Source organism: Magallana gigas, chromosome 8, assembly GCF_963853765.1.
Source record: "Magallana gigas chromosome 8, xbMagGiga1.1, whole genome shotgun sequence".
NCBI lineage: Eukaryota > Metazoa > Mollusca > Bivalvia > Ostreida > Ostreidae > Magallana > Magallana gigas.
This window is the reverse complement of record NC_088860.1, coordinates 27,889,627-27,904,311: the sequence shown is the minus strand read 5'-3', so window position 1 is coordinate 27,904,311 and position 14,685 is coordinate 27,889,627. Positions and strand designations below refer to the sequence as shown.

The 14,685-nt window shown below is 34.8% G+C and overlaps 2 protein-coding genes across 4 annotated transcripts in view; both read right to left on the bottom strand.

The window, feature by feature from the left end:
• LOC105348881 (phosphatidylinositol 3,4,5-trisphosphate 3-phosphatase TPTE2) overlaps positions 1 to 13,761 on the bottom strand; it is a 39,452-nt gene extending 25,691 nt beyond the window's left edge. For 2 of the 3 annotated variants that reach the window (XM_066068213.1, XM_066068214.1), the window contains exons 1-3: positions 13,582 to 13,761; positions 6,845 to 7,178; positions 6,215 to 6,421 (exon numbers count right to left, since the gene is read on the bottom strand). In XM_066068213.1, coding sequence (XP_065924285.1) covers positions 6,215 to 6,421; positions 6,845 to 7,158 — 521 coding nt within the window. In that variant the 5' untranslated portion in view covers positions 7,159 to 7,178; positions 13,582 to 13,761. Of the gene's footprint in view, positions 1 to 6,214; positions 6,422 to 6,844; positions 7,179 to 13,581 lie in introns of those variants that run through there. The other variant, XM_066068215.1, reaches the window with a different exon arrangement.
• LOC136270799 (uncharacterized) lies at positions 553 to 5,830 on the bottom strand. Its single transcript, XM_066069488.1, has 2 exons — positions 4,045 to 5,830; positions 553 to 1,672 (listed from the first exon to the last, which is right to left on the bottom strand). Exon 1 carries the CDS (start codon positions 5,579 to 5,581, stop codon positions 4,061 to 4,063), a length of 1,521 nt encoding a protein of 506 aa, XP_065925560.1. The 5' UTR covers positions 5,582 to 5,830; the 3' UTR covers positions 553 to 1,672; positions 4,045 to 4,060.
• Positions 13,762 to 14,685: the final 924 nt, after the last annotated feature.

The window sequence follows — 14,685 nt, the reverse complement described above, 5'->3', positions numbered from 1 at the left end:
AAGTTTGAACGACAAGCCAGTATTTCATTCAATTAAGAGCTCTTGGATATTTCATATTAATCCTTCTCAATTTTTTTCAAACTGGTTTGACTGCAAATAGGATATTCTTGTTTCAGAATTCTCTGGATTGAAATCTTTTGAATAAAAATGAAAATTGTGAATTGTAGATTTTTAAAGATCTTTTTATATCTACGAAATGATTATCGTTTAAATTTGCAATGATCAATTCGTCATATTTTGAAATGAAAGTGAAGCGAAATTTCTTAATTCTTAAATTAAAGCTGATACCGATTGAAATTAAACTCATCTCGATCAAATGCATTCCGAGTAAAAAAAAAAACATCAACTTTTTTCAAGAATTCTCTTTGTTTAACTGTAAAAATGGTTTGTTGTTTACTAGTAATTAATTATAAAATGTGTATTAATTTCCAGGTGAATACTGCAGTGTTTTTAGTTAATTCCTAATTTTGAAATAACTTTAATCTGGATCAGTTTTTATTACAATCAAAATTGGTTCAATGTTTTAAAAATCACAAATATTTTCTTGAAAATTGGAAAATTTGTATTCAAGTTTCAATTTTATGAGTGAGTTATACTTACCAGTCATTATATACATAAGGATATCTTTCCCGTATAAACGTTCGTAACTCGCGGGCAAGCGTTTTAAAGAATAAGATTCAAGCGCTTTAAAGACTGAGATCACCTCTCAGACGCTTGCCCAAATCAGTTCATATAGGCGGGCAACAAAACGTTCCCAACCTACATGATAAAACACCTTCACCCCTTAAAAAATTTTCTTTTGGGTGGGAGGTGGGAAAGTTGACTGGTAAGTATAACTCACTCATAAAATTGAAACTTGAATACAAATTTTCCAATTTTATTTCGTTCGTTATACTTACCAGTCATTATATACATAAGGATAAATTAGATTCTAAAGCAATCTAAGTAAATGGAGGAAAAGAAAATTTTTTCTTACCTCAAAACTTTAAAGAAATTCCGGTATTTCTCCCAATACCATCTAGTAGTCTTCATATATACACTATATACACAATCACGAAGAAATATTTCTTCATGCAACTCGCCGGAGATGATCTCCTTTAAACACATTGTTTCTATTTACACAGAACAAAATACAATACATGTACTACGTTTGTTTCACTTATTTACAGCACATCTAAGAACTGGAACACAGTCATCTACATCCGTCAAATAAAATTTACAAAAAGTAGATTCTTTACTCCAATCTGCTGCTTCTATAATTGATTTAACTGAAGCACCATTAAATAAAGCCCATGAAGGTCCTAAGGCTCTTGTACTATGTCCTTTAACATTTGATTTTTTCTGGTTTTCATAAGCCATATGAATAGTCTGAACAATCCATTTTGATATAGTCTGTGAAGATACTGGTTGATGTGGTTCAAGTAAACTCAAAAATAACTTGTTGCTGTCTTTAAGTTTTTCTCTAAAAACCTCAGTTTTTTTCAAATAGAAATAAAGGCACCTCTTTGGATCCAATAATTTATTTTCTGGAAACGCAGGAACAAATATCTTTGTTCCATAATGATTAGGTCGATCTTGTTTTGCCAAACCTTGTCTAATGAAAGTTACTCCCTTTTTCTGAATATTGACCCATCCTTCTCCAAGTTTGAGAGCTTGTAGATCACTGCATCTCCTGAAAGTAGTAATTGCTATTAAAAAAATTGTTTTGAAAGTCAAATGTTTCAAAGATGCCTTAGCAATGGGTTCAAAAGGTGTACTTTGTAACATTTGTAGAACTTTAGGCAAGTCCCACTCAGGAACTAACTTAACTTTAGGTGGTCTAGAGTTAAACACCCCTTTCAAGAGTCTGATGATATATGGATGTTGACCTACTGAAATTTTCCCCACTGGTGGTAAAACTGATGACAACATTGATCTATACCCTGCAATGGTTCTATACTGAAGACCTTTAGCATAAAGATCGGTCAAAAAACTAGCTACTTGTACTAGAGATGCTGAATAGGGATCAATTTTCCTTGCACTACACCAGCTATTAAATTGTTTGAATTTGCAAGTATAATCTTTTTGGGTGCCTGATCTCCAACTTGCTGCAAGTAAGGTTCTAGTGTCTTTAGAAAAACCCTTTGCTTTGAAGCCTCTGTCGATAGAAGCCATGCAGTTAACTGTAGTACTTCTACGTTTGGATGGAAAATTTTTGTGTTTGGTTGTTGAAGTAACTGTGGGCAATTTGGAAGTTTCAATGGCACAGCTATTAAAAGTTGAAGTAGTTCTGTGTACCAAGGCCTTCTTGGCCAGAATGGAGCTATCAGAATTACCTGACAATTGTATTGTCTGATATGTTGAAGAACTTTGGGGATCAAACACATTGGGGGATATGCATAGAGAAACATCCCTTCCCAAGGAATTGTCAGAGCATCTAGTGCATAGGCTTGATTGTGAGGATACCATGTACAAAATATTTGAGTTTGACGATTGTGAACTGATGCAAACATGTCTATCAATGGATGTCCCCACATTTGAAAAATTGTCTGAACTATTTCTTTGTTCAACATCCATTCTGTTTGTCTGATCTTGACCCTGCTCAAATGATCTGCTAAAACATTCAATTTCCCAGCTATATGTGCAGCCTTCAATTTGATATTTTGACTTATTGCCCAATTCCAAAGATCCCAAGTTTGGTAACAAAGACGAGGAGATTTTGTTCCCCCTTGTTTGTTTATGTACTGAACTACTGTTGTGTTGTCGCATCTGATCAACACTGTTTTGTTTTGAATTTGTCTTCGAAAGTGTTTCAAAGTCAAAAATACTGCTTCCATCTCTAGACAGTTGATATGCCATTTCTGGTGACAACTGTCCCATGATCCTTGAACTATCTGATTGTTGAGATGACCCCCATACCCTGCATGCTGTTAGAGATGCATCTGTAGTTATGGTCATTCCTATTTCTTCCAGTTGCAGAGATTTGCCCCTGGAAATGTTTGCTGTATTTAACCACCACTGTAGGTGTAATTTGAGATGTTGTGTAATAGGAATTACCTTCTCCAAATCTAATGAACTTGGTTTCCAAAAACTTAGAAGGTGTAATTGTACTGGTCTCATATAAAGACGAGCATTGGGAATTAGATCTATGCAAGAGGAAACTATTCCTAACCATTGCAGAAGATCTCTGGCTGTTTTCTGACCCTTCATTAACATTTTGGTTGTGTGTACCAAATTTATCAATCTGTCTTGAGATGGAAGAACTATTTTTTGTTTGAACAGAAACAAAGCTCCCAGATAAACAATTGATTGACAGGGGTCTAGACAAGATTTCTTTTTGTTGATTATGAAACCTAGTGAAACCAGAAGATTCAAGCATATCTCTCGATCTTGAATTAAATTTTCTTTGCATTGGTTTACTACCAACCAATCGTCCAAATACACTACTAGGCGAATATTGCGTGTTCTCAGATAAGCAGCTACTACTGATACTATTTTGGTGAACACTCTTGGTGCCGATGTTGGACCAAAACATAGCGTTTTCCATTGGTAACACTGATTTTGTACACAAAACCTTAAAAATTTTCGGTGTTTTAGAAAAATTGGTATGTGTAAATAAGCATCTGTTAGATCGATTGATATTGCCCAATCCATTGGTTTCACTACATTCAAAACTTTGTTCAATGTGTCCATTTTGAAATGTTGTTTCTTGAGATACCGGTTGAGAGGTCTCAAATTTATTATGGGTCTCATTTTTCCGCATTTCTTTGGTACCAGGAAAAATGTACTGTAAAAACCTGACAGCTTCTCTTGTGGTGGTACAATTTCTATTGCATTTTTGCTTAATAATTCTTCTACCTCTTTTAACAAAAAATCTATTTGTGCAGTTGCAATTGAAGTTTTTTTCACCCCCATAAACATAGGTTTTTGGAGAAATTCTAGTTTGTACCCTTCTTTGATTACTGACAAGACCCATTCGTCCTGAGTAATTTGATTCCAAATTTCCCTGAAAATTTTTAGACGACCTCCAACGGGTATCTCGGGAAACATTGCTAGCATGTTTACCTGTTCTAGATTCCAGTCATTTACTTGTCTTCTTTGGGATTCGAAAGGAATTCATTCTGTCAACAGATGTGGCCGCTGAAGTGGCTCTAGAATTGTCATCCCTTTGTTTGTAATCATAAGATCGTCGATTGAAATTTGATCTTTGAAATGTTTGTCCTCTATTATGGACAACAGATGTTTTTGGTCTCTTGAAAGTTCCTGAATTTTCACTTGTAGTTTCTGGAAATTTTCTCTTTTGATTTCTTTCATTCCATTCTGGAATTAAATCTTTGATAGAGTCTTTCTGTTCTTTTCGTTCTTTGAGTTTTTCTTCTAACTTTTTACCAAAAACACCATCATTTGTCAGCGGCAAACTTATAATTTTACTATGGATGTCTTTTAAAGTGACTAAACCAGTGTCTTGAGCTGCTGCTTTCCTTCTTATCAAATGATGAAGAGCTCCAGTTCTGCCCATCTGATCTATAGCTTTTGTGGACATGGAGAAAATATCTTTGATTGACTGTACTGTATCAACGTCTTGACTAGAAATAGAGTTTAACAAAGTTCCAAGAGCTTGTTGCATATATGCTATGGCAATGATACCCATACGGGCAGCTATCTGTCCTTGATAAGCTAAAGTTTCAATGCTCTTTAAAGGTTGTGTAACTAAGTTTCTATTTTTACCCCAACCTTTATTAGCCTTGCTTCCATGCTTTTTCCGAAGCATTGGTTCTAAAATATCATCCAAGCTTGGTACTTGAAGAAAATCTGAAGAATCTTTGTGTACAGGAAAACACTGTCTGTATTCATCTCTGTAAGCTGTTAACTTCTCTGGATCAGATGATCTCCATGACTTCATCAAGATTTCTTCTTGTGCCTTGTCTAAACAAAGACCTACTTTTTCTTCCTCTGTAGAAGAAACATTTCCAAAAATGTCATTCAGAGAAGTTTTTGTTTGATTAGAATCTGTGTTCTTATTCAGCAAATTCTGAAAACGATTATTATTAGAGTCTATTCTCATCTGATTCTGATCAGACTCTAACAGAATATTTCTTTCAAAATCGTCAGATAGAGACACTTCGTCATCTCCCAATAATTCTCGTACTTCTCTAGTACTTGGGGCGAGAGATATCTGATCGTCCAAAGTAGGCACACTAACTGTCCTTTCAATACGGACGTCGCTCTCTAATGGAATAATAGGACGCATTCCCTCGGAATCGTCGTTATTCGTTTGCCTGAGTACAGGTCTCCGCGTGGCTACACCACCGGTATCCCGACACATAGGCACTGAATCGTCGTGAGCCTCATTAGACTCGTCGGCATTTGTAAACACGTTGTTAGATAAAGTCTGTATACTTTCTCTAATGAAATTCATCATTGTGTCTAATTTGTCATTAAATTTATTTTCTAAAGCCTCAAACCTTTTGTCTGTTGCTTCTTTTTTGGCCGAACTTTTCTTTGAAGCTCGTGCACCTCTCGTTCGAGACGCCATTATGGGTTCGCTATTTTGGCATTCAGAACCCGAGTTTAATTCTTCGGGTATCTCTGACTCTTCCATGTATGCCTAACTCAGTTTAATCTTACATAGAAGAGAGAGGAAAAAAAATAAATAAATCTCCGATTGAGAGAGAGAGATACTAAAAACGAACGTTCTTGTTGCACGCCGAAAGATGAACTGATTTGGGCAAGCGTCTGAGAGGTGATCTCAGTCTTTAAAGCGCTTGAATCTTATTCTTTAAAACGCTTGCCCGCGAGTTACGAACGTTTATACGGGAAAGATATCCTTATGTATATAATGACTGGTAAGTATAACGAACGAAATAAAATTGTTATTCCGTTTTAATTCATCTTAAAAGAGCGAATGTTTAATTTGTGGGAGTTTGAATTATTATTTCAATTTTATCCATTTAGTTAAAAATATCAAGAAATAACGATGTTTATGAGCATAATTTTTTAAAATAAAAAATACACAAATTTTACAAATTTGACTCTATTAAACATTTATCATAAGATGAATATATTATGCGTAAATTGAGATCAATTAAATTTTAAGCTCTGTTAATTTGCAACTGAAACAATTTTTTTTAGTTCTGAAAAATACCCCAAAATTCATATCAAAAGTCCGCCACATTGAACGCATGTTCAGATTACATAAGATAGAATTTCTCGGCTGAATTTGTCTTTTGCTCACCCTTTGTAGAAGATTCGTAACATAACCTCCAGCATGAAGTAAGTGATGATGACGCGGCTACAGATCTCCAACTCATCATGGTAGTGGGCGGACGATCCGGCCGCCAGGTCCGTCACCACAATGGCGATGTCAAACAGGATCAATAGTATTGTGAACAGGTGGAAGGCGATGTGTTCCATTACCTTACCCACCATGTAACGGGCCTTTCTAAAAGGATGTGTAATGTCTAAATGACCATAATTAAGATATTATGATAAACAGGTGCCACATACTAGTAACTGACCCCACTTCTCTAGTAACATTTTTAAAACTACATGTACAGTACTAGTATATCTGTATCCGTTTTGTATAAAATTCTGAACTTCCATTTTGGCCATGACAAGTCTTTAAAAAAAGTATTCATTAAATTTTGGAGATTTGATACCAACGGTTATCCTTTTTTTCTAATGTATATTCTTATGAATGACATTGCACCTTCATTTGACCTGGTATTAATCCTATAATATCAGGAACCCAGCATTGCTCTTGAAAGAGGGCATCTTGGCCCTCCACGCAACAACATGTAGCTTGTGAAAAAAAGGAAGAGCTATTGGGTAAAAAAGTTACATAGATGAATTACTAGTAATCTACCCAGATTTTGTGGTCGGATAGTAGTGAGCAGGATCCTGACTTTCTTCCAAGATAAACTTGTCGCGCGGATGTTCATCGAGTTCATCCTCATTTTCCTCGCAATAATCGCTCTCGTCATTTACATCGTCGTCGTCTAAGTAATCTTCAACGTTTTTACCCATTAATATGAACATCTCTGATTTAATAGCATTGTTTCCATTTCCAGCCATTTCTTCGATCCCCTGGTCGTGCTGCACACCTTTGTCCTGAGATAAATCATCCGGCTCATCTGTTTTCTCAGAGGATTCTACCGTTATCGTCACTTCTTCATTCATAATTTATCAAATGTTCAGACCTGCAAAGGTGTAAGATAATTAAACAAAGGTTTATTTAGATATAGATACCGGTTTATGAAATAGAATTACGTTATATGGTAAACTTTTGGGGTGGGGGTGGGGGTGGTTAAATATAAAACTATTATTCATATCGATTTATTGCACAAATAATGTCTTCGTAATGCATATATCAATGCATATTTAATACTTTCTTGAAAAGATACGGTAGTGACGATTTGACATCGTCAAAGTGAGTGTGTGTATGACAAGACTTTTAGATGGCATGACTTATTAATATACGGTTTTCAGCTCATTTATAGAATCGTTTAATGGTAAAGAAAGAAATAAAGCCCTAAATAAGTAAATTGATTAACAATTTAAACCTCCTCCCAAGACCTTCTTATTATACAACCACCTTTCAGTTTGTTTCAAACGTCCGGATTTTCTAAAAACTATTTTTTTTACACACATTAACTGATAGTTTCCAGTCATTACAATATTCATGAAGTCTATCAAGCATATTTTGTAAGCCCTCTAGAGATTCAGATAATAAAACCATGACATCAGCAATTTCATTAAAAACAGTGATACTTCTTGGAGTATGATATATCTCCCCAATTTGACATTATGTATGAATTCTCAAAATCATTCAAATAAAAAGAGAAAAATAAAAGAGACGCCTTATTCTGGAGGACTCCTTGTCTTACATTGAAATATTCACTAAAGTTATTTTTATATTTTACACAACTCTTGACATTTGTGTACAACAAAAGTATACTCTGGGACATTTTTCCCCTAGTACCAAGTTTCATAAGCTTTTTAAAAGAATTTTTTTTATTAACACTATCGAACACTACTGGCTCTAAAAAGTACTGAAAGTGCCATTTTTTACTGATAATTTCTGATATTTACTGATATTGTACTGTTAGTGCTGAGAGTTGCTGATATTTACTGATAATTTTACTGCTGTTACTGATAATTGCTGTTGGTTCTGATATTTACTGATATTTACTGATGCTTTTGCTGTGAGCTCTGATAATTACTGATATTTACTGAGATTTACTGTTGGTACTGAGAATTGCTAATAATTACTGAGAATATTTTAAGGCCCAAAACATTGTCTTTAAATTATTAAATAACACATATTTCAGATTTAACACAATTTATTTAATTATATATTCTTAAAATTTTTTTATTTGATATTTAGCTTCTTTTGAACTTCGGAAACTCACAGATCACATTTTAGACAATATTATAAAGCCGGTCAAAAATTGGTACTTAAACTTAAGGCAGACTCCACAAAAATTTTAATTTCTAAATGCGGTTGACATTTTTTTTCAACAATGAAAAACCCCATAACTCTTAACATGATTATTTTTCTTTTCAAAATAGAGAGATACCCGGTCAGGACTTTATAATGTCTTTGAGGTTTTACTTCACAGAAAGATTAGCGAGGCAGTATCTGTGTATAGTATACATACTTTCAGCAGATCAAGAGGTTTGAATATCGCAATTCAACCTTGTAAATTGTCAGTCTGGCACCTTGTGTATGACATTACGTAATATCCGTATACAGGAATCCATGATCTTGAGAATATTTATTCAAAAAGAAAAGTATTATTTTTATTGACAACAATATAAATAACGTATTAGAATGATTTTCATATTCATCATCTTATTTGTTCCGCATTCAATTGATTCAAAAAAGTTGGATAAATAATATCTCTCTCTCTCTCTCTCTCTCTCTCTCTCTCTCTCTCTCTCTCTCTCTCTCTCTCTCCTACCATTTGCTGAAATCAAAATAGGTAACAATCGGCGAAGAATAATTTCTATTGTCCGACCTTTTACTCTTTCTCTTTTAATACATATGTAATATATCTTCTGTTGCACGGCTAAGTTAAATGTTGTCATGATCTAGTTCTATTATTGTAAATCTGCCCACCCTGCTCTCTCTCTCTCTCTCTCTCTCTCTCTCTCTCTCTCTCTCTCTCTCTCTCTCTTGCTCGCATATATTATCTAGTCCTAAAATTTGAGTTTCCGAGTCAAAATGGCATAACGGCATTAGCACGATAAAGTTCTATTTCAGCATCACAACCGCCATTTCAAACTGTTAACTTTTCTAAGACTACAAAGAACACCAGCTTAATATAGTGAAAAAGTGTTACGGCTTATCATGCTTTAATTCTCTCTCTCTCTCTCTCTCTCTCTCTCTCTCTCTCTCTCTCTCTTCTCTCTCTCTCTCTCTCTCTCTCTCTCTCTCTCTCTCTCTCTCTCAGAGATATCTATTATAACGTTTTTTGAGGCGTCAATGCAGAAAGGCATAAGCATGATTATGTCCCATTACAGTATCATAACGACCGATTGCAACAGCGATTTGATTGACCCCCCCCCCTCTCTCTCTCTCTCTCTCTCTCTCATTAATACTTTAGTCATGCACTTGTATGCGGTTATATGACCAGCGGCTATATAATTTTGAAAATAAGACACACAATTTAACTGATTTTCCTTAATCTATGAACGCTTAAATATTTAATCTCCACGCCTAAAAGCAAGCAGAAAAAAAATATTTTGTATGTCTGGGATTAAGAAAAACCTCAGAACTAACAGAGACGTTCAGACTATACACACGACAGGGTGACCACGGCAAGGTGTGAAAATTGACCACCTGTGTATATGTCTGGCAGTCGCTGAAAAAATTCTTTTGTATGTCTGGGATCAAGAAAACCCTCAGAACTAACAGACAGCGCTCAGAATATATACACGACAGGGTGACCGTGGCAAGGTGTGAAAATTGACCACCTGTGTATATGTCTTGCAGCCTCAGAATAAACAAATATAAATGGCCGGGAAATACAATGTGAAACAAAAGTGTTTGATTTTATTTTGAAAACAAAATTAGTGATTATGGCCGGGATAAAAACATCTTAAGTTTATAATTATAAATATTTAACACGGTTCAATTAAAGAGTTGATCGCTCAAAATTTAGAATCATTAACTAGGTGTTTATCAATTACATAAAGTGGTTAAAATCTTTTTTTTTTACTATGGATTGTTCTATATATACAATGTAACACTGTAGTATCGAGTGGATTGGCGCACGGGGATGGGATATATAGCAATTCTGCAATTTCTACATTCATTTATTTATGTGCTGAATTGTGTTAATCAGCTAAAATAAAACTTAGAACAAGAACAAACAGAAAAATATGCATTGAAATAAATAAGCAGATTATAAGAAGAATAATCAAATCTAATTTTTGTGGTTGTAAAAAAGAAGTTACTGTTGATAAAACTCTAGCTAGATCTTACATATTTCTTTTTAAAAAATGCCCGGTATTTGTTTACCGATAATTTTAAATAAATATAATTTGCATGTTACAGTAATTAAAATTAATCTCTTAAAAATCCCCTGCCTGTAATTCTCAGTAATTATCAGCAATTCTCAGTACCAACAGTAAATCTCAGTAAATATCAGTAATTATCAGAGCTCACAGCAAAAGCATCAGTAAATATCAGTAAATATCAGAACCAACAGCAATTATCAGTAACAGCAGTAAAATTATCAGTAAATATCAGCAATTCTCAGCACTTACAGTACAATATCAGTAAATATCAGAAACTATCAGTAAAAAATGGCACTTTCAGTACTTTTTAGAGCCAGTAGTGGAATGCCTACAAAACAGCAATATTGTTTTTATTATTCGTAAAATGCTTCTCAATGATACCTGGAAGTGAAAAAATAGCGTATATCGTTGCTTTTGCTAACACTTAAATTTTTCAAGTGTTCAGAAAAGTTTTTTTTACAACAAGATTACAATTATACAATTACGTTCTTGTCTACAAATATTTAAAAAGAAGATGGGGGAACAAGATAGCGCAAATGCCTATTTGGTTTTGTCGTAAAAAACAATTTCAAAATAATTTTTTCCAACCAAATATACTAGATGATGTTATATTACAAGTTTACAAAAGCATAATTTCTCACTACATTCAGTTCTGAATATATTATCAAACTATAAGAAAAAAAATTCTATAGTTTTGGTTGTATCGAACCCACAACCTAAAAACCCTAGCTCTATAACACTGAGCCATTTCAGTCACAACAAACTTCATTGTTAAATGCTAAATTCAACTTCAACCACGAATTTACGGACTTGTATAGTATTTCTCTAAAACGTTCAATTGTTGGGATACAATATGACATTTTTAAAGTACAGTGGGTCATCTCTCCACGTTTTTGTTGATTGAAATCGATTTGATTTCCTTTAAAACTTATATAGACTTTGACAAAAATATGGAGCCCAGACCCACTCTATAAAAGAAAAGGCATTGAAGTGCTAAAAATTACACTATTTGGAGGTTTTGGCACGCATACGCCAGTTTAAATCAACCTATTCTAAATATTTAACATATTTAAAGGTTATAAATCGATGTTATGGTAAATATACATTGTTTTAAATAATTGAGAAAGAAATTATGAGATTTGTCCATTTTTTAATTTTATAGTATCTTATCGTTCCCCATATAGGCAGTTTACACGCCTTATTCATCCATCTTCTTTGTAAAATTCACCCGGTGAATTGCGCCTTAGGCACTCCATTTGATTACCTTGACATCCCCTAAACTTACTTTTTACACTATGCATATCCTTTAATTTTACATTCAGTCAACAATTGTCTGTTACAGTCGCTTCTACATGTTTCTTCTTCTTCGATCTGGTTGTCGTTTGATAGCCTACTAGCCAGGTCTTGTACTGTGGGAGTGAGCTGAGTCTCACATGAGCGTTTACTACGAAATTCATGCAGTGTCTGTGTAAGGATGGAGTTTTATTTTCAAAGTGGTCCATGATGTTTTCCTTTACAAAAATTTAGATTATTGAGAATCAAAATTTGTACATGACAACATGTACAAATTTTGATTCTCAATAATCTAAATTTTTGTAAAGGACAATGTTATTAGAATGGTTGATGCGTTCCGGGATCTTTGAGCAAGTCCCTGTGAGGGATACTGGACGATAGTCGGCTGATGTACTCTTGTCTCATTTCTTAAAGATGGGGACACCATGGGCCATTTTTCAGTTCTCTGGCACACAGCCACTGTGAAGTGATGTTTGGAGGCTTCTTCTTCAGAAAGCGTGCTGATATAACGTCTGGTTCGGTAGGCTTGTGTGGTTGTAGATTACTTCGTAGTTTGTGGACACCACGTGGAGTAATGGATATACTGTTCATAGCCGGGAATGGGCTAGGACCTTGTCTGGAGCTTGGCTGTTGTCTTCTGTTGTGAGTACGGATTTGAACTGTTCGTTGCCTTAGCTTGTGGGTCACTGGTTATGAGTCCATCAGTATTCCGCAATAGTGCAGCACCAGAGGCTTCTTGATTTTTTCTTTTAATAAATGACCAGATTTTCTCCACATGTTGTATTCATACAACTTTTTTTAGATAATTATATTATACAGGTATCTACAACTTTCATCAAACCAGGATTTATTTTTAATGCCACTTTTGACTCTTTGTTGATCAAAAACAGTATGTGTACAGTATGGCTCAAAATATTGTTTAGGCAATGTGTAAAAGTAAAATAGACTGCATATATATATGAAGTATCGAATTATTAAACAAATTTGTAAAAACACTGTTCATCGTCAAAACTTAATGTCCATTACTTACCCTTTAACATTCCCACGGCCAAACAAAATAATGATAACATGAGAGAGAGAGAGAGAGAGAGAGAGAGAGAGAGAGAGAGAGAGAGAGAGAGAGGGGGTGATCCTCTATTTCTCCCTCCTTTCACCTTAAATACCATAGAAGATTCCAAAACAATGCACGGAAATACGGGTGTACTTTACGTTGGTTTTTGCTTCTACGTGTCGAGGATCATTGACTCACGTGTAAAAATGAAATCAAGACTCTACTTTTACATAGTAGAGCAAACACCTTGAAATTTAACATACATGACCCGCTAGCCTCAGATACAAACTACACCCAACACTTCCCTTCACGGCCCTCCCACTTATCGACTGGTTGGGGAATGTTTACTTCGGTCATAATTTTGCCTCTTATGGTTTTATCGGACTCTGTTGGAATCTATATTTACACTTTATATCGTTGGTGAGCAGTTCGACCTCTTATTATGTAACATCGATCGTAACACAGATAATTCCCTGGCGTTAGTAAAGGGTGTACCAAACGCTGTTCCATGCAAGATTATATCTCGCTGTTCCATGCAAGATTATAAGATTCCATCCATGTTCCATACAAGATTAACTTAAAGAATGTTCGTAGTCGTGTGTTGAAAAGAGAGGGTGGTTTATCCGCCATGCTAATCAAATACATCATAGATACATGTACAGTACATCTTATAGCAGAGAGAGAGAGAGAGAGAGAGAGAGAGAGAGAGAGAGAGAGAGAGAAAATATACTTGCCTATACCGGGTTCTGTTTAGTTTCCCACACTTCTATGAACACTGACAACAATTAACATGCTCAGTCCTCACGTTCTACGAACAAGTACTGACATTTCTTTCATTTTTAAACTGCTGTATACATAAATAACGAGAGCGGTACGTTGAGCGTTTGACCATTGGTCACTAAACGGAGTGGGGCTCCCCATGGGGATAATCTGAAGAGGAATTGGGTCAAACAGTTGTGCACACATTTATACCTATTACGTTAAAAGTTAAAATTCAAAGATTTCTAAACTTAGGCATATCAATCTTAGGTAGGTTTAGAAAGCTTTGAATTTAAACCGTTAACGTAACAAATATATAAGAAATATACTAGTATCTTGTCTATCATAAAGCATGTGCAGATTTGGTATACTCAATAGTATATCGTTGAAATCTTAAGACAAAACATAATTAAGAAATTTAGGATTATGTCTAACCCTCTGGAGCATTTAAATTTTATATTTTTGCACATAAAACACTATTTGCGCCCGGGTGAATTTATCACCAGTATACTTAATTATCAGTACTGTAACCACTGGTAACGGTCTGAAATTAAGAAGCTCACTAATATCGGACTGTCAAAGGTAAAATGGAACAAAGGATTGACATCACAGCAGTGTGTTTAAACGATCGTTACATCAAATCACAAATGAAATTCATTTTTTGTTTGTAGATAACATATCTAGGTGATAATTACTGTGCGTTGTTTCAACATATGTTTTATACTTAGTGGCGTCGGAAGCAAATTGAAGGGGGGGGGGCTAGACCTTGACAAGCAAAAAAAAAACCCAACCTTATTCCCAAAATCATGAAAATCATAATCTGTGGGGGGGGGGGGGGGAGGGTATACCTACAGTTCCAAAAAAATTCTTACCTACCACAAACCCCCCCCCCCAAATCATGAAATTCCTAATCCGTAGGGGGGGGGGGGGGTTATGGTACCTATGACTCCAACTTCTCAATATTTACATCTTTAAAAGGTAAATTTAGGAACAATTATCTTTGCTGCCATAAAAAAAATATCCTATTTATACTGGATTCCAAAGATCCACAAAAGTCCTTACAAACAGAGATATATTGC